Below are 19,648 nucleotides of genomic sequence, written 5' to 3'. Positions count from 1 at the left end.
CTCTCTCAAGAACCAGCATTCCTAGGGAACAGAACGGCACACAGAAAGGCTAAGGGCCATCTAGTTCACAGCATTGTTTCTGTTTGTTGGTTTGGTTTGGTTTGGTTGTTTGTTTGGGGGTTTGGTTTTAGTTTTTGGTTTTTCGAGACCAGGTTTCCCTGCATAGCCCTAGCTGTCCTGGAACTCACTCTGTAGCCCAGGCTGGCCTCAAACTCACCGAGATCCATCTGCCTCTGCCTCCTGAGTCCTGGGATTAAAGGTGTGTGCCACTACCACCCAGTTTAGAGCATTGTGTTTTGAGAGTTAAACATTTGTGCTACCTCTGAGTACTTTTGATTCTCAAAATTCTCTTCATAGGTTTAACTGAGGGAATGTATTACCTCAAAGAGTGCCTACAATATGTAAATTAAAAAAAAAAACTGCGCAGCGGCAATGGTGGCGCATGTGGATCTCTGTGAGTTCGAGGCCACTCTGGGCTACAAAGCAAGTTCCAGGACAGGCTACAAAGCTACACAGAGAAACCCTGTCTGGAAAAACAAACATATATATGTAAAAAACTCTTAAGGCCACTTAGCGACCACAGTGCAAATAACTATTCTGTTTTTCATCTAATAAAATTCCATTGTCTAATTCGTATTTAGAAAATACTTTGATTTTTTTAAAACTGTTTCCAGACCCAGTGCTTTGGCTCAGGGCAGGCGGAGTCACTTTCCCTGGGGACTGTACTCAGTTCGCTGGCTTGGATGCCGAGCACCTTAGCCGGAGGAGCTGTCTCGCCAGCCTTTGTCTCCCTCCTGAATTTCTGCTTCTTGGTTTTATACAAAGACACGACGCACAATTCCTGAAGTTTTTTTCAGTCCTGGAGCCACTGCTCGGTTGCTCCTGCTCTGTATCTACCTTAAGTAAGTCTTACTCATGGAAGCAGCCCTCATTAAACTTAGTGGGCCATTTCCCCCCACCACCACCAAAAAGAAAACCACAGAAGTAGAGGTTGGCCGGCTGGGAAGAGGGAGGGCGTTAGCAAGAGCGAGAGGGTCTGAGTGGGTAGGAGGGTGAATGGTCAGAATACGCTATACACATGTACGGACCTGTCAAGTCACAGGAGAGGAAAAATGAAATTCCTCGCATTGTTTTTGGTGCGCCGCCACCTCCCTTTGCTTCTCTCCTCACGCAGCCAGAAAGTGATGTGATGGGCATTCAGTGCCTTGTTTCCCACACTTCTGCACTCAGAGATCAAAACCTTTAGATGACCATGCCTCCTAGGGACTTATTTGAAGGTGGCCTGTATGACAGCTACCTACTGCAGAACAGCCGTTTTGTAGTGATGGCACCCTTCCTGCCTTTCTACTAGAGTAGGATATTGTTTTGATTGATTTATTAAGGGAAAAAAATCTTTAAGTATCCAATGAAGTATGGAATTGATTTGGTCATTAAGAATATGGAAGTCACCATAGATATTAGACCAACTTCATGCAGGGGAACAAAGAGATATTCACACCTTGCAATAGTCACATACCCAGTGAAAGAAGGTCATCTTTAACCAGAGTACCGAACTTCAAGAACCTGGCCTGTGACTACTTGAGCATTACTTGGGTCTTTAGTAATTTAAAAAAGTCAAGATTATCCTTTCCCAGCATTGAAGAGTGAAGAGGCAGGATGAGAGGGGGGGGAGGGGAGAGGGGAGAGAGGAGAGGAGAGAGAGAGGGAGAGGGAGAGGAGAGAGAGAGAGAGAGAGAGAGAGAGAGAGAATGAATATTTTTTTCATAGACATTTTTTTTCCTCAAAGATCTAATATCCTACACAGTTTCCATCTAGAAGCAACTGTAAAAAAAAGTTAAAAAAAAAAATGGAATTCAAAGGACTTGACAGGATTTTTTTTTTCTTTCCTTTCCTTTTCCAGACAGGGTTTCTCTGTGTAACAGCCCTGGCTGGCCTTGAACTCACAGAGATACACCTGCCTCTGCCTCCTAAGTGCTGGGATTAAAGGCGTGGGCCACTACCACCCTACACTGGTGGGAATTTTTTAACACTAAAATGGTATGAGCCATTATCATATAAGGGCATCATACACTGTCGTAGTTAGGGTTTTATTGCTGTGAAGAGACACTATGACCACAGCAACTGTTTTAAAGGAAAGCATTTAATAGAGGCTTGCTTACAGTCCAGAGGTTTAGTCCGCTGGTGGGAAGCATGGTGACATGCAGGCAGATGTGGTGCTGGAGAGGTAGCAGAGACTTCTACATCCAGATCCACAGGCAGCAGGAAGAAAGAGACACTGGGTCTGGCTGGACACACTTCCTCCCCCAAGGCCACTCTACCTAATTTCTCTCGAGTAGTGCCACTCCCTGATGACCAAGCATTCGAATCTGAGCCCATGGGGGCATTCTCCTTCAAACCACCACAAACACCAGAGTTCAAATTTTGTGAGCCTTAGTTTTCCTGGATTTGAAGACAATGAAGAGATGTTATGTCATGACAAAAATGTGTGTCTGTTAGTGTCCTGACTTGGAGTATCAGTTAACCAAGTGGAACTGGTTTGAATCTTGAAGTGGATATCCCAGCTGCTATCACATGGATCTAGTCAAATTTGCCATAATCTGCCTGATCCATTGTTAGCTTCTGATGCATAATTACCTCCACAACTTAGTGAGCGGAAACAAAAAATCCATTTATTTAGATAAACCTAAGTTGGAAACTGGCCTAATCTCTGCTGGACAGGTCTCTCAGCCGTCAAGTGTGATGAGATTAAGTAATGTGTCTAGCATCACTGTCAACGCCAATGTTTAAACCCCAAGTGTAGCCCACAAGTTACTCTGCTGCTTCCTCTCTTACTAGGTCACATCACCCCTCCCATTCTGTGAGGAGAAATAACCATCGTGCTTTTCTAAAGACTGGCCTGAAGACTACCAGCCTCTGGTAGAACAGTTTTTTGTTGTTTCATTGGTTGGTTTTGTTTTTCTCTTTTTAAAAATAGAGCCTCATGGCCTAGAGAGATGGCTCAGCACTTAAGAGCACCGGCTGTTCTTCCAGAGGACCCGGGTTCAGTTCCCAGCACCCACATGGCAGCTTACCACTGTCTGTAACTCCAGTTCCAGGGGATCCAACACCCTCACACAGACATACATGCGGACAAACACCAATGCACATAAAATAAAAATAAATCATTAAAAAAAATAGAGCCTCATGGAGCACAAGTTCTTCTCAGAGTCCCTGTGTAGCTGAGGGTGACTTTGAGCTTTTGATCTTCTTCCTTTGGCCACAAGATGCCAAGACTCCGGGCATGTGTGCACACACCCAGTTCATGACGCTAGGGATCAAGCCCGGAGCTCTCTGCGTCCCCAGCCCACAACAGAGGGTTGTAGTATTGTCTTTTGTTGCATTGCTTTGAGATTTTGTCTTTCTTTCCTAACTTCCGTCCTTCCAACCTTCTTTTCTTGTATGTATGTATGTGGTGTGTGTGTGTGTGTGTGTGTGTGTGTGTGTGTGTGTGTGTGTGTGTGTGCGCCCTAGACTGATATCTTCTTTCGCTCTTCTGCCTTATCCTTTGTGGCAGTCTTCGGTCAAAACCAGAGCAAGTCTTGCTAGCCAGATTGCACTACAGGTGTCTAATTTCTGCCTTCTGAGGCTGGAATTACAGGTAAGCTGCCACACGCACCCTGAATTAGGGGGTTCTGGGGACATGAACCCTGGTCCTCTTAAAGCGCTTTTAAACACTAAGCCATACCCCCCCCCCCCCCCCCCGCGCTTAATAACAGAGTTCTTAAATCCGTCTGTACCAGTATAGATAGAGACAAATTAATAAGTTTTCATAAATATAAACGTATTCCATTTTATTTGGGAGGCGGTCTCCCCTACCCTGTATTCAGTTTTAAATTTTGTCTTTTTTGCCATGGAGGAGTTAAATTATCCTTTGTTCATTAGGTATGTTAATAATTTTATGGACTTGAGAGATATCTTAACAGCTAGGTGGTGGTGGCACACACCTTTAATCCCAGCACTCAGGAGGCAGAGGCAGGTGGATCTCTGTGAGTTTGAGGCCAGCCTGGGCTACAGATCACGTTCCAGGACAGCCAAGGCTACACAGAGAAACTCTGATGGCAGTAAGAGCGTGTCCTGCTCTCAGAGGACCAAAGCTGGGTTCCAGCACCCATATGAGGAGGCTCATAACCGCCTCTAACGCCAGTTCCGGGGACTCGGACGCCATCTTCTGGTCTCTTCAGATCCCTACATGAATGTGCATGGAAACACACATACACATAATAAAATACCAGCAGAGGTCTGAATCCACTCCCCCCACACACACACACAAATAGCATATAATTACCAAATTAGAAGCTTTTCTCACTTCAGATATGTGAGATGTCTGAGTACTAACCTGGGCTATAAACACAGACCCTTGGTTTATGTTTCACTTAATTATCCAGTTAACTCTTTTTTTTTTTTTTTTTTTTTTTTGAGACAATCTTACTCTGTATCCCTGCTACCTGAAACTCACAAAGATCCACCTGCCTCCACCTCCCCAAGTGCTGGGATTTAAGGTGAGTGTCACCATGCTCTGCCAACATTAACGTTTGTAATTTTAGAACTATGTGTTTTTATTTCTGGCTCATAAAATGGCAAATTAAAAATGTGTCTGTCATTTAGTACTTTTAAATATCTAGGATCAACTTGCTATGAGAAGTTGTCAAGTGTAAGTCACCAATATATAAATAGTCATATAATGAGTCCTTTCTTATGCCAACAACCATGGCTTTGCTCAACCCCGGATCTATACCTCAACCCCGGTGGCTGTTTCTCCTCCTCTTCTTCCTCCTCTTCTTTTTGAGTGAGGATTTCATGTAGCCCAGGCCATCCTTAAACTCACTATGTAGCCAAGAAGGAACTTAAAACTCCTGAACTTCCTCCCTCCACTTCTCCAGTGCTGGGATTACAGGTGTACCACCTACCCAATTTATGGGGTACAGGGATCAAACCCGGGGCTTCATTCATGCTAGGCAAGCACTTACATCCCTAATACCCTGGATGTGGTTTTAATTCAAACATCCCATACAACAGATAATAGAACTAAACAGGTTTCCATTTACAGCCACAACTTCTCAGTGTCGCTGGAGCAAAGACCATGTGTCTGCGTGTTATAGCCTTACTTCTCAGTGTAGCTGGAGCAAAGACCATGTGTCTGCGTGTTATAGCCTTACTTCTCAGTGTAGCTGGAGCAAAGACCATGTGTCTGCGTGTTATAGCCTTACTTCTCAGTTACACGCTCTATGATGAGAGCCTGTGTTAGGTTAGCCTATCACAAGGGAGCTTCTGCTCTCCTTGAGTTCTGTACAGGTCAGCCCTTGCACCAACACACAGTTAAACTTTAGTTTTCATTGTATAAATACCTGCTGTGCCAGACCTAACCTTAGCAGACACGGTAGCTTTTTAAGTTAATTGAACACTCAATGTTTGTTGATTTCTTTTTCCTTGAAAATTTTGTTCTCTAATATATGGATATGTTACATGAATTCATAACTAGTTGGTAGTTGTGTTGAAGTCGGTATGAAGACAGAACATAATTTTACTGAGTAGACTGCATAGAAAATAGGAAAGTTTACATTTGAGCTCTTCTCAGTCCAAGGAAACCATTACTTTCACATCTGGATGGTCTGAGCTAGCCAAATGGAAGTAGGAATTTCCTGCCAGATGTTAGTTCTTTAAGCAACCTGTGAACATCTCTGTGAGAGGATCTGAGTCCTGGTTTGCTAAAGCCATACCCACCCATGCAAGCTTGCTCCTAATAGGAAACAGACACTGCCCATATACTTCACTAAAGCCAACGGTGTTTGCCATTAGGAAGTGCAAGAATGCCCAAGGCCTCATTTTGAAGGCACAACATCAGTCTCATGGAAACTATTTCAAGAATGAACGTTCTATTGAAATTGCAAAATGTAGATGCTGACAGTTTAGTTTCATTAGTAAAAAGAAGGTGAGACTGTATTGTCACAAGTATTCCAAATGACTTAAGGTCATTTAATCAAGTCAGTTTAAGACCGGAGTATTTCTCTAAAGAAAGAATCTGAATATGAAAAATTGTGAGTATTTCTGTCAACTTCCTGTTCCAGATCCACAGGGGAATTAGTAAAAATTCCATTCAGAGAATCTGTGCACAAGAAGTAGAAACGCGGTATCCAGTTGAAACAAGAAGCATCGTTAAGGGAGGAAAGGGACTGTGCACATGATCTCACTGCTGCTGGCCTCCTCCGTGAGGGGAAATATTGACATTTACCAGGCTGTTTGCTCCCGCTCTCTGATCTCCTGCAGTTTATTTTTATAACAACCTTATCGATGGGCCTCTTACCCAGCTCTCTAGGTTTAACTGAGTTGAGTCGATTTGTTACCACAGCTTCCAGTAGCTGTTACAGAACAAGCAAGACATCCTAATAAAGCTGTAAACGTGTTGACTCAAACAGAGTATTGATTTTACTTGGAGAGGGAAAAGCTGGCGCTTAGCACAGTGTCAGGGTGGGTGGATTTCAATGCAGTTTTTCATTGTCATCTGTCGTGGTTCTGAGACACCACGGAAAGCCATCAGAGGATAATTAGAAGTAGCAGAAATTTAGCCCCTAAAATCAGTTAACCACTGGGGGGTTCTGTAGCTAATTGGCTTTTATTAAAAGTTTCTCCTACCAATAATAACTAGGAATTTTGAACAGCATCTTCAGGTAGAACAGGACCCCAAGGTTGTGACTTGTTAAATGCATGAATGTAATGACTTCAGGCTCTGAGAGTTTTTCTCGTTATGGTAGTTAGGCCCATCAGAGCCAAAGCCAGTGCAGAGACAGAGAGCTGTACATGATTTTCCTGAAAAGTCAACGTTAAGGGATTGGTAAGGCAGAAAAACTATGCTAGCGTCTTCAGGATGCTCATGGTTTTGTCCTGCACCGTGACCAGGTGTGTAAAAATGCCTATACCATGTTTTGTTTCTAAATGCATTTCTTTTTTTGTTTGTTTGTTTGGAACTGGGGGGACTTGTTTTTGGGTTTTGTGAGGGGCTTTTTGTTTTGAGACAGTCTCATTGTGTAGCCCATGACCTGGAACTACCACACTTGGCTGAATACTTCCACTAAAGAAGATTCTAAGATATTTCTGTTTGCTTTTCACTACAGTCGTGTGTGCGTGTGCGTGCATATGTGTGTGTGTGTGTATGCATGTGCACCACAGTGTACATGTGGAGGTCATAACACAGCTTTATGGAGTCAGTTCTCTCCCTCCACTTTTATGTGGGGTCCAGGGATTAAACTCAGGTCATCAGGCTTGAGTGGCAAGTGCTTACCCCTGTGAGCCATCTCTGGGCCTTTTCATTGTAATCTTAATGATTAAGGTTAATGCACATCAAACCAAGCTGAGCCACAGCAAAGGAACTGCATCAGCCTCGAGCCTCACGAAAGGCTTTTGTGTGAACACTCACCTGCCATCTTGCAAACAGCTAGAAAAACATCACAGTGAGGGTGGGGGAAGCGACAGTCACTCACTCACAACAATGAACATAAACTAAATTTGACCATTTAATGCGTCTCCTCGTGTCTACAATAATTTATTCCTGTTTAGAGTAACCGTCTTACACTGCCGCCTCCTCCTCCTCCTGCCCGAGTGGTGAAGACTATGAGATCTAGGACACAGCCAGTTCTCAAGTCTGCAGTAACAGACTTTGTGTCAAAAAGACACCAAAGGAGGCTGTGGGTTCTTCAGACTTAGAACTGGTGCCATGGTTGTGTTTATTTGTACATGCAATTCCAAGCCAGATACTGACCGAGGTTAAATCTTTAAGCTGTGAAGCAGCATGTTGTGAGATTTTGTTACACTGAAGGGGCCACCAGGGCTCATGCTCTTCTATGTCAAGAGGTAGAGGAGGAAATTGGCTTTTGACAGTTGTATTTAGATCTCGTCTTCTATATTAAAGTGTTTAATGACAGAAAAAAGGAACGGCACAGATTTATGATTCAGATTTTTAGGTGTGCATTTCAGAATCCCTGTAATACAGAAACTTACTCTGCTTTGTAGAGAAAGGCGGCCGGATAGGAAGCCATGAGCGCTGGGAACATGCAGAGGGCAAAGTGCAGCAGGGCCAGCCATCACGTGTTAGCTTCAGGGTACCCTTCCTGACCAGCTGGCAAAAGTAACAGAAGCCCATTTCAAGGCAAGGAATTTTGAGGAAGTAAGGAAGCTCATAATCATAAAGATTCTATAACATAGACATTAAGACAATACCCGAAAGCTGGAGAGATGACCCAGTGGTTAGGAGCACTCCTGAGAACCCAGATTCAATTCCCAACACCCACATGGTGCTCGCAACTGTCTGTAACCCCACGTCCAGAGGATGCTATGACCTCTTCTAGCCTCCAAGGGCACTAGGCATGCATGTGATGCAGACATACATACATGCAGACAAAACATCCATTCGTGTTTAAAAAAAACATGGTACGTACTCACTCGTAAGTGGATTCTAGATATAAAGCAAAAGACAGACTGCAACCCACAGAACCAGGGAGGCTATATAGCAGGGGGGACCCTAGGATGACTGTGGCTTATAATAAGTTTTGGTTTTACTCAATTACTGGGCAAGCCTCAATGAAACATTTCACTATTAGGATAAGAATTTATACTGTATCAAACTGATAATAGAAAAATAAATAAATAAATAAATAAATAAATAAATAAATAAATAAATAAATAAATAAATAAATAAATAAATAAATAAAAGAAAAAATATAGCTTAAAAACAACAAACTCAATACATGTTTGATTTTTCAGTCTCATCATTAACTAACTTGGAAAGTGTTCCAGTATGAAATGTCCCCTCCAAAATTCAAGTGTTGCCAGGATGATGGCATTAAGAGGTAGGGCCTTAACAGGCTGATTAGTCCATGAATGGGATTAAGGGGGCTTTGAGGCTATACTTGTAGCTCATAGTACAGTGGTTGCCAAGCCTGCATCAGGTCCTGTGTTCAATCCCCAGGGCCTAAAAATAATACTAATAATGTTTTTCAAAGAGGTTTCAACCAAGCTGTGATTCTCCCTTCTCCTTCCCACCTTCCTCCGTGTGAAATAAGAGAAGGCCCTCACCCAACCAGATGGCAGCAGCTTGATCCAGGATTCCCCTATTAAGCCCAATGGCTATTCCTTATCAATAATCATATGTCAGGTATTCAGTTATCACAGTACAAACAAGCAAAAACAAGAGTCTATGGACGAATAGTTTAACACCATTAAGCCCCATTTTCCTCAACTTTAGAAATAAAGATGAGTATCTACCTTGTTTGCATTTTTCTGAAAGTCAAATGAAATGTTGACAACGCATGATGCGTGACCCACAGAGAGCATTATCTGTTATAACTGTCACCTCTTACAAGAACCAGAACTGGAGGTCTTCACTGGGTGGAGCCAGATGGTGACTATAGATCTGGATCCGCAGCAGGTAGTGGTGACCACGTCTTCATTAGATAAAGCTACTGGGCTGCTTACACGTCTGCTTCCGGTCTCACAGCCCGCCTCCTGGATGACTTTGCATCCGTTCTGGCTTCTGGAAGAGCATGGAAAAGCACCAGCTTATCATTCTGGTTCTTAGACTGCTATCATGAGATGCTGGAAGGATCATAAGTTTTTACTCTTGGTGGCTCAGATGCCATCCCTTGGTCCAGTAGATAATTAAGTTGATTGGCGTGTACAGAACATTTCAGCTGACATCCCGCGGTGATGCTGGGTATGAAGCAAAATCCCTTAAAACCAGCAGGTGGGTAGGCTCTATAGACAGATGTATTTGCATACTTCATGTGTAGCTTTCTCTTCATCTCTATGGATTTCAAGTGTTCCCGACAACATGACCCATGTTTTCCACTCACTGAAGCTTCCATACTGACCTCCATGTCCACTCTTTCTTATACTCCATTCCATTTTCTCATAGCCAAAATAGTCATTTTAAGAGGAAGTTGAGCTATTTTTTTCTTGTGGTTCATGTTGGAGCGACACAGAAAGTCCATGATCTTAGAGTGGTCTAAAGGAGCTCTGTGACCTCCTGTCCCGTCCCTCACCTTAGCTGCCAGTTCCATCTTCTGCTCTCCTTCCAGGCTTGCATACTTTGCACAATTGAAGTGTGAAACTCAAGTTCACAGTAGGTCTGTGGTGGGGCTATGCAGTACAAGCCGCTGCTCCAAGCACAGTGCTCCTGGAACGCTGTAGGGGTCTCCTGCTAAATCACGCTGGTAACATTCCCTCTCCTAGTAAGTTCAAACTCTCCTTCTGCCAGAAAGACCTGAGCAGACTGCTGTAACCGAAGCTCAGCTGTCTGGCTCTCGGAGATCCGAATCACATCCCTGGAGATCTGTAACATCTCTCTACGCTGCGTTTCTTGTCATGTCCTCAATACAGCTGACCTATTACTGTTCTCCAAAAGGTCCTTTCTCTAACACTCCCCTTTCTTTCTTCTGGGTATAATGTCCATCTCTTAGAGCACCCACCAAGACCCTGCTTATGGCACCTTCTCCAGGAAGCATTTCTTGATGTCTCCAAATACACAGATTTTTTTTTCTCCTGAAGTAGAAAATCGAAGACCAACCCTCTATTATCCATCTTTGAATTCTTTGGTATCTAGCTCAGTACCTAGATATTCAGATATGCAGCCTTTCCAGAAATAGAGCCTTCCCTGCCATGGGACAGCTTAGACCTGGTGTCGGGGGGTGCAGACAATGAGAAGGTAAGCATGTGGAAGTAAGAAAACACCACAATGGACACCAAAGGGCAGGCATCTTTGCTTTGCTTCTTTTGGAGGGTTGTATGTTTGTTTGTTTGTTTTTAAGACAGGGTTCCCAGCATGGTGGTCCACACATTTTGTTTTAGCACCAGAACTGGGTGGTTCTCTGTGAGTTCAAGGCCAGCCTGGTCTACATAGCAAATTCCAGGACAGCCAGGACTATAGAGAGAGCCTGTCATTCATACATAGATAGACGATTGATAGGTAGGTGGATAAGCAGGTAAGTAAGTAAGTAGGTAGGTAGGTAGATAGACAGACAGACAGATAGATAAAGGCAGGGTCTCACTCAGTGGCCCAGACTAGCCTGGACCCACTAGGAAACATTAGCTGCCACACCCAGCTTCTACAGGGTGAATGTCTTTTTAAAAAAGAAAATGAAGACCTGAAAACTAAATTGACCCAGAGATGACAGAGAGCAGTGTGTGTGCGCACACATGTAGACAGGAAAGAGTTCCGTGCTATTGCTTGCTAAAGTATCGTATCAGGTTTGCTTTAATTGCATGGTAATGCCTTTAAGAACAAAGGTAATTACATGATAACTTGTGTTACTACTCCCACATTATCTCTTAATAACTATGTAATTAACTTGTCACTACCGTACAGTGTGAAGTTTGATACTGCTTACATATAAAAAGCATCGATAACTTCAGTGAACAAGCTGGAGTGAGGCCAGAGACAAAGGCAGTCTGAAAAGTAAATGATTAATTAGATCGTTGTACCTGTCCAGAGAACGGAAACCGAAGCCACAGCGAAGAGCTGCAGAGCTGGGCTGGATGCTGTGGCTTTCTGAAGAGAGCGAGCATGCACCAGAGAGACTCCTGAGACACTTGAGGAATAGCTGGGTTGGGTATAATACAGAAGCCCTGTATGGTCGCTTCTGTTTGGGGAGGGTTCCTTTTTAAGTAAACACAGAGGGGGTTGTTTGGTTGTGGTTGTTGAGACATGGTCTCACTATGTCTTCTAAGCTACCCTGGAACTGGACCTTCTCCCTGCCTCAGCCTCCTAGGGACTAGGATCACAAGCATGCACTACTCTACCTGGATCAAAATAAAAAAATAAAAATAATGGAAAAACCAGCTAGATGAGGTGGCAGGCACCTATAATTTAAGTCCCTGGGAGGTGGAGACTGGAGGACCAGAAGTCGAAGGCTATCTCAGATATATAGTGAGCTTGGGACCAACCTGGGCCACATGAGATGTTGTCTCCAAACAGAGGAAATCCTTATTCCTCTCATTGCACCAGCATCTTGAATTTGTATGTATGGCACACATGCCATGGATGTGCAGCACCAGAATCTGACTCACGGCTGGTGAGAGGAAAACTAGGGTGGCCACTTGGGAACTAGTCTGGCAGTTCCTTACACACTAAACATATGCTCACCATATGATCCAGCAATTGTGTTCCTTGGCTGCCCAAATGAGTTGAAAACTTATGTCTGCACAAAAACCTGTACACAAATGTTTATAGCAGTTTTACTTATAAATGACAAGACTCAGAAGCAACCAAGATGCTCTTCAGCCTGTAGGTAAATGAATTTGCAAGCTGTGACGCATGCGGTTAGCCGTGATTGAGCCAATACACAGTGATGGCTCAGTGGTGAAGAGCACTGGATACACTTGAGGAGGACCCGAGTTTGATTCCCAGCACTGACATGGCGGTTCACAACCATCTGTGACTCCAGCGTCAGAGGATCTGACTCCCTTTTCTGGCCTCCAAGGGCACCAGGCACATGGTACACAGACATACATGCAGATAAAACACGCATACACATAAAAACAATGAATCTTAAAATAACTTTTAAAAAATGAAGAAGAAATGAGCTAATGGGGCTGGCAGGGTAGCTTAATGTGTCAAGTTGCCTGCCGTGGAGACCCAAGACTCGAGTTCAATACCCCAGTCCTACTTGGTGGAAGGAGAGAACTGACTCCAGCAAATTGGCCTCTGACCTCCACACACCTGCCATGACACGACACATCTACCTCCACACTAAATAAATAAATGTAGTAAATAAATAAATAAATAAATAAATAAATAAATAAATAAATAAATAAATAAATAAATAAATATTGTTAAAATAGTCTTATGTTACATATCTTTCTCAAGGTACAAAAATATCTTAGAAGCCAGGAGTGGTGGCCCACACCTTTAACCCCAGCACTGGGGAGGCAGAGGCAGGTGGATCTCTGTGAGTTCGAGGCCAGCCTGGTCTACAGACCAGCCAGGGCTGCACAGTGAGACCGTGTTGGGGGGAACTTATGCTGTTCGTTCACTCACATTATAAAGAGATTCTTTATCTTTCTTTATAAGCATATACATTAAATATCTTTATATGGTCTTTAAGACTAATAAAGATGACTTTTTGAAGTTCCCACTTATAATTGATTATGTAATATCTGTAATTCATCGTTGCTGGTTTTTAAAAATAGATTATTGAAAAGCTGATACTCTCCTGGGGCCAGAGGTCTTAGCTTTGTCAGCGTCCAGGTTTTCCTTGTCAAAGCAAATGAGTCTTTAGAGTCCATTCTTCTCTTAGAAGGAGGGTGCCGGCACTTAGTCTCACAGAACATTCCATCACATGAGCTTTTCTCACAAAGATCATAGCAGGAAGAATGAGGAAAACAGATGTTGCTTATAAGGCTTCTAATAGACGTGTTTCCATTGTAAGCTGATCCCACTCTGAATCTGGAGTCGGCTCCGTTCGCTGTGTGGGCCCAACATTTCAGTCTCATAGTTTGGCAGAAAGCTTATACCGACCTTCGCCTGTTACCTGAAATCTCCATGATAAAAAATACTCTTGAGAGAATGAGTTCACATTCTTCCAAAGACATCATCCTATTAACCAAATTAATTCTCTTCTGTAATTGGACAAACTTTCTTTATCAAATACAGAGCGTTTTCTGGGCCTTGGAGGTGGGGGGGGGGGAGCACATAAATCTGGTGTAATGATCTCTACAGGTCATTGTACCACAGCTTCAAATTAACCTTCAACTCCACCCTGCTCCCTAAGCTGCCCAGGACCTCAGGGAAGGCCGGAAGTCGCCCGCAGAACAGTTCCTCATTATCCTCGGTCCTGAGCGTTTGAGCACAGCAGCCGCTCAGGTGCCCCGAGGGCCGGAGCACAGGTTTTTCTGGTTTTGTCCTCTCTTACTTGTAACTACACTTTCTTCCTTCCTTCCTTTTATGTTTTTATGGCTTTATTGTAGTATAATTGTTTGATTGTAGTGTAATTGACATACAATAAAATACACATTCTTAAGTGCAGTTTCAACCTTGAAGTGTGATATGCCTGTCCTGAGCGGCTCAGCCATTCCCATGCCCTTCCTGAGCCCTTCTTCCTGCCCATCTCATCCATTTGATGGCCTCCACTTGGGAACTTGCACAATAAGGCTGCTGAGAAAGTTCATTGACAAGTCCATACATGTCTGCATTCATTTACGTGGGTAAATAGCTAGAAATAAAATGACTGAGTCTTAGCGTAGGTTAATTTAACTTTTTATAATGAGATTTCATTTTATTTTATATGTGTGAGTGCTTGCCTGAATGTATGTCTGTGCACCACATGTGTGCCTGGTGCCCTAGGAGGCCAGAAGAGGGCTTGGATTCCCTGGAACTGGAGCTACAAACTGTTGCAAGTTGACATGTGGGTGCTGGGAATGGAACTCCAGTTCTGCCAGAGTAGCCTGTGTTCTTAATGACTGAGCCATCTCTCCAGCCCCAAACTTAACTTTTTAAAACACTGGTAAATCGTTTTCCAAATGGTCTTGTCATTGTACATTCCCAGGGGCCAGTTAGATGGCTCACTGGGTGCAGGCATGCGCTGGCAAACCTAACAACCGAATTCAGTTCCTGGAACTCTCGTAACGGTGCAAGGAGAGAACCGAACCGCTCGCCCACTGTGGCACACGTTCCCTCACACACATCACACTCGGGCGGTGATCAGTAAAGTCTCCTTTACATTCACTAAGTCGGTGTGCCTGAGGTTTGGGAGGAGGCTGCATCCGGGCAGTCTCACTCCGTGTCATTTTAGTGACCACAATGTCACTGCTGCATTCGGCATGTGTATTTGGCACGCGTTTCTCTTGGCTGGCTTTTTTTTTTTTTTTAATTGAGTTGTTTCTTGTTACTGAGGTACAGAGTGAATTTGATGAAATCCCAATTATTGTGTCTTCTCCCCATCACCTTCGTGCGGCCTTTCTGTTCCTTTGCAGTGGCTGGTCTTACACGACTTTCTCAGACACATTCCCAGGTATTTCACAAGTTTGATACATGAGTAAATAGCATTTGAATGTTACTTTTAACTGTTCACTATTAGCTGTAAATGCTACCTGTGTACGTGTGTGTGTGTGTGTGTGTGTGTGTGTGTAGCCCTTCAGTTGATTTTTTCAGTTGGTATCTTCCAGCCTTACTGAACTCCGTAGCTCTAGTAACAGGTTTCCAGATTCCCTGGGGTTCTTACAGAGATGCATTTCTGCATAAGTGCAGGGTTTTATTTGTGTTACTGTTTTGGTTTTTGAAGCATAGTCTCCTGTTAACCCAGGCTGGCCTCAAACTTCACTTGAGTGGCTTTGGATGACCTTGAACTCCTAATCTTCTTGCCTGCAGCTCCCAAGTACTAGGATTAAAGGTTGTGCTACCTTGCCATGCCAAAATGGACTAGGAATTCCCCTATTTGGCATTATCGATACCATAGAGTGCTTAGCAGTGTCACTCCCTCAACCAACCAGATGGACGTTGCCAACTTTTTGTAGAGGGAAGAGATGAGACAGGGTCTCACTGTGCAGCTCTAGCTGACTGGAATTCTCTATGTAGACCAGGCTGGCCTCAAACTCACACAGAACCACCTGCCTCTTTGGGGACTGTGGTACACCTGAGGTGGACGTGGGTTTATCCAGACAAGAGTTATCTGGGGTCTTCTCTATAAGAAGCTCTTTCTGAGACAGGGGCTTGCTATGTAGTCCAAGCTGCCCTGGAGCTCAGAGCTGCCTGCCTCTGCTGGGATCACAGGTTCCCCCCGACCCCCACCGTGGCTTTTACTTACAGTAGCCACAAGGCTGGTCAGGCTAGTGACTTCTGACAACCTGTCTCTCTCAGGGAAGTGTCCAGTTCACCCAATGTGGCAGATCTGTGACGTAAGCTGTTCATCGTGCTTCTTAATTATCCCTTCTCATGTGCCAAGTCCATCGTGACATCACTGCTCCTCGTGGATTTATACTGGCCTTCTCTGACTGTCTGTCTGTCTTGTCAGTCTGTCTAGAAATGTATTTGTTTCGGCCTCCTCATACTCCCCATTCCATCCTCTCAACCCCGTGACACTCTGGACAGGTCTGGGTTGTCGCCCCTTGTGTGTGACCTCATAGCCATGCACAGTAAACTAGACTCATTTTCGAGTCCTCCTCCCTTTCTTAAGCCCTTTGTAGCTAATGTAAAATATTTGAAGAACTTTGTTTCATATAATTTGTCTTTAGTTCATCTGTTTCTAGAAGAAGAATAACCCTGGCTCGTTTTATTCCAATTTGGTGAGAAGCCGTCTTCAATGATGTTTCTATGTTATCTTTTTGGTTTTTTTCAAGACAGGGTTTCTCTGCGTAGCTTTGCGCCTTTCTTGAAACTCGCTTTGGAGACCAGGCTGGCCTCAAACTCACAGAGATCTGCCTGCCTCTGCCTCCTGAGTGCTGGGATTAAAGGCGTGCGCCACCGCTGCCTGGCAATGTTATCTTTTTTGATTTTCCAAAACAGGGTTCTCTCTCTCTCTCTCTCTCTCTCTCTCTCTCTCTCTCTCTCTCTCTCTCTCTCTCTCTCTCTCTCTCTCTCCTCCCCTCCCCTCCCCTCCCCTCCCCTCCTCTCTCCCTCCCCCCCCTCCCTCCCTCCCCCCCTCCCTCCCTCTCTCTCTCTCTCTCTCTCTCTCTCTCTCTCTCTCTCTCTCTCTCTCTCTCTGTCTGATTTTGTTGGTTTTTGAAACAGACTCTCGTATAGCTCAGGCAGGCCTTGAGTTCCCTCGGGAACCTAGGATGACTGAAACCCTGCCGCTCCTGCCTCTGCCTCCCGAGCGCGAGCCTGCAGGTGCGCCCCGCCCCCTGACACCGCTTCGCATCTCTCTGAGACCGTGGCGTTTTCTTGGAACCGCACTGTAGTGGGGGTTCCAGTAAAGAAGGGATCCACAAGGAAGGGGGGGGGGAGATAAACTGTAACTTTATCAGCAAAGACCCCAAGAAATGCGCCTCTCCAGAGCTTGCCTTAGACCTCCCTCTAAGTGAGCAGCACTGTGCATGGTGTGTTCGTTACTTCAGGGAGGGAGGGTTTGCCTCTCACACCTTCAGAGGCTGCAGTAGAGCAAAGCAGTTTACAGATGACCGCCCGGAAGCCGAGACTGTCTGCACTGCCGGCTTCCTCCCCCTCCTCACTCCACTCAGGCCCCAGCCACCTGGGTGGTGCCCCCCACCCCCATGGGGGCACGTCTCACTCCCGTGGTCACCAACGTGCTGATGGGCAGTCCAGACAGACTCTCCTCATCAAGTTGAAGTCAAGATGAACCTTCACGGTGAAACTTGGAGTCCCTGGGTGACGGTTGAGCTCGTGATGTTTCTAATGCTGTTACCCGTCCCTTAGGTTCTCTCGCTTGTCTCTTCTAGGGTTTCTCTCTCAGCTGGTCTATGACAAGCCTCTGACCGAATGCATCCGCGCTGGCCACTACGCAGCAAGCGTGATCATCAGGCGAACCGGCTGCACCTTTCCCGAGAAGCCGGACTTCCACTGATGGGAGAAGGAAAACTCAGGCTGGGCGGGACAAGCTGCGGTGACCACGTCCTGCCGTTCCTGCGTAGGAAAGAGGAAACTTCTCTGCTGTCTCTGCCAACCATGATTCTCATTAATTTAGAGGGCTCGGTACTGCTCCTAGAACCTTTAGTCTCTGAAATCTGGGGGGAAAATGTTTATTTCCATAGTTTGTTAGTGCCTCTTAAATGTCAAACAGGAACCCAACATTTCAATAGAAACTTTTATTTCATTTTTGATTGTTGTAAATTCATCAGTATTTAGTAAATGGATTGTTTTTTTGTTTTTCTTTTTTTACATTTCTGCTTTAAATACAGGTGCAATTTAATATAATAGACTTTTTAAAGAAAATAATGCTAACATCATTCTTGAGCTTTTTATATGAATCTATTTAATTTGGAAGTGTGTATGCACACACATCATATATATATATATATATATATATATTTACCTGATAACTGGTCAAATAAGGTACAGAAATGTTTATCACACCAAATTATTCCACATAAGCTCTTCAGTGTGCTTCAGGCATATGATGGACTTGAGACAACTGATTCCCCCCAACATGTGCATTATGTTATTCGAATCATAACCTTGTGCTTACTGATGGTACTCTGTAATTTGATACAAATAAATTGCCAATATAGGAATCTTTTCGGTCTTTGGCTTATGCTCAATAAAACTAAGGAAGAAAATGTTATTTAGTATTGGGCCCTATATGATTTTATTGATGGATGAGGGAAAGAAATATAGTACATGATAAATATGTGTGCGCATACGCTTACACACACACACACACACACACACACACACACACTCACACTCACAAGAGACCAGCAAGCATTCTTCTTTGCTTTGTGTTTTCCTTTCTTTCAGGTGACATGTAGCAGTAGCACTGCTAGATCATATCTAGACTTTTTTCTTTTGAGACAAGGACTTGTGTAGTTCTATCTGGCCTGGAACTTGCTCTGTAGACCAGGTTGGCCTCCACCTCACAGAGATCCGCCTGCCTCTGCTTCACCACTCCTGGACATATGTAACCTTTTTTAAGGAACCACAAACACTTTCCCAAACAACTGCAGAGCTTCCCATTCCCTCTGGCTGTGATAGCGATAATCCTAGCACTCGGGAAGCTGAGACGGGTAATCACCAGCTCGGGGCCAGCCTGTGCTACTTCACAAAAGCCCGTTTCCAAAACCAAAAGCATATTTTTATACTTACAAGAGTGTGTTACACTCCCAGCTTCTCCACACGTCTAATCCGACACTCATTCCTGCCTGTCCTCACAGTGAGTCAGCCCACCAGGAGCCACGTGTGAGGGTGTGCATGTGGATTCAGGGGCAAGCATATGCTTGTGGAGGCCAGAAGTCAGCCCCAGGTCTCCTCCAGGCAGCAACCACCTTCTATTTTGAGGCAGGATTTCTTCTTGGCCTGGAACTTGAATGGCCCAGGCTCTAGGGATCTGCCCGACCCTGCCTCCCCAGCACTGGGGTCACAAGCACACAGCACTGTTTGCTTTTTGATGAGGAATTCCACATCTATGCTGCCTCCCTGGGGACCAAGCCTCCAGCAGGGGAACAAGACAAGCCAGAGCACCGTGCGGTTGCAGGGCTTGAGATTCCTAATAGCAACACAAGGTTCCCACTTTGCCACATCCTCACCCACCGACACTTGTTCTACATCTTAGCACCCATCATGGTGGATATGAAGTGGTCTCTCCCTGTGGTTTTCCCTCGATTTCCCTAATGACTATTGATCTTGGCGTCTTCACATGCTGTCAGCTCCGTATGTTACCGTTCGGCCTGGTGTGTTTTCACATCCTTTTCTGATTCTGTGAGTCGTTTATCTTACTGTTAAGCTGTATTTTCGTATGTTCCATGTGATGACTAAGACATTTTCTCCCATATGTAGGTTGTCCTTTCTGTTTCTAGAGCTGTTGTGTCCAGCATGAGTTTCAGTCAGTGCAGGCCAGCTGTGACTATAGCTTTTCCATTTTGTTTTTTTTTTTTTTTTTTTTTTTCTTATAGCCAGGTTTCCCTGTGTAGCCCTGGCTGTCCTAGAACTCACTCTGTAGACCAGGCTGGCCTC

The 19,648-nt window shown here is 44.5% G+C and overlaps 1 protein-coding gene across 2 annotated transcripts in view; it reads left to right on the top strand.

Moving 5' to 3' along the window:
* The window catches only part of Adk (adenosine kinase), a 407,238-nt gene extending 389,028 nt beyond the window's left edge, over nucleotides 1–18,210 (top strand). For both annotated transcript variants that reach the window (XM_006984766.3, XM_006984767.4), the window contains exon 11: nucleotides 17,419–18,210. In XM_006984766.3, coding sequence (XP_006984828.1) covers nucleotides 17,419–17,543 — 125 coding nt within the window. In that variant the 3' untranslated portion in view covers nucleotides 17,544–18,210. The remainder of the gene's footprint in view (nucleotides 1–17,418) is intronic.
* The last annotated feature ends 1,438 nt before the right edge of the window (nucleotides 18,211–19,648 follow it).

Source organism: Peromyscus maniculatus, chromosome 9, assembly GCF_049852395.1.
Source record: "Peromyscus maniculatus bairdii isolate BWxNUB_F1_BW_parent chromosome 9, HU_Pman_BW_mat_3.1, whole genome shotgun sequence".
In the NCBI taxonomy this organism is placed as follows: domain Eukaryota; kingdom Metazoa; phylum Chordata; class Mammalia; order Rodentia; family Cricetidae; genus Peromyscus; species Peromyscus maniculatus.
The sequence above is the reverse complement of the archived record's forward strand: the minus strand, read 5'-3'. Positions and strand labels throughout refer to the sequence as shown.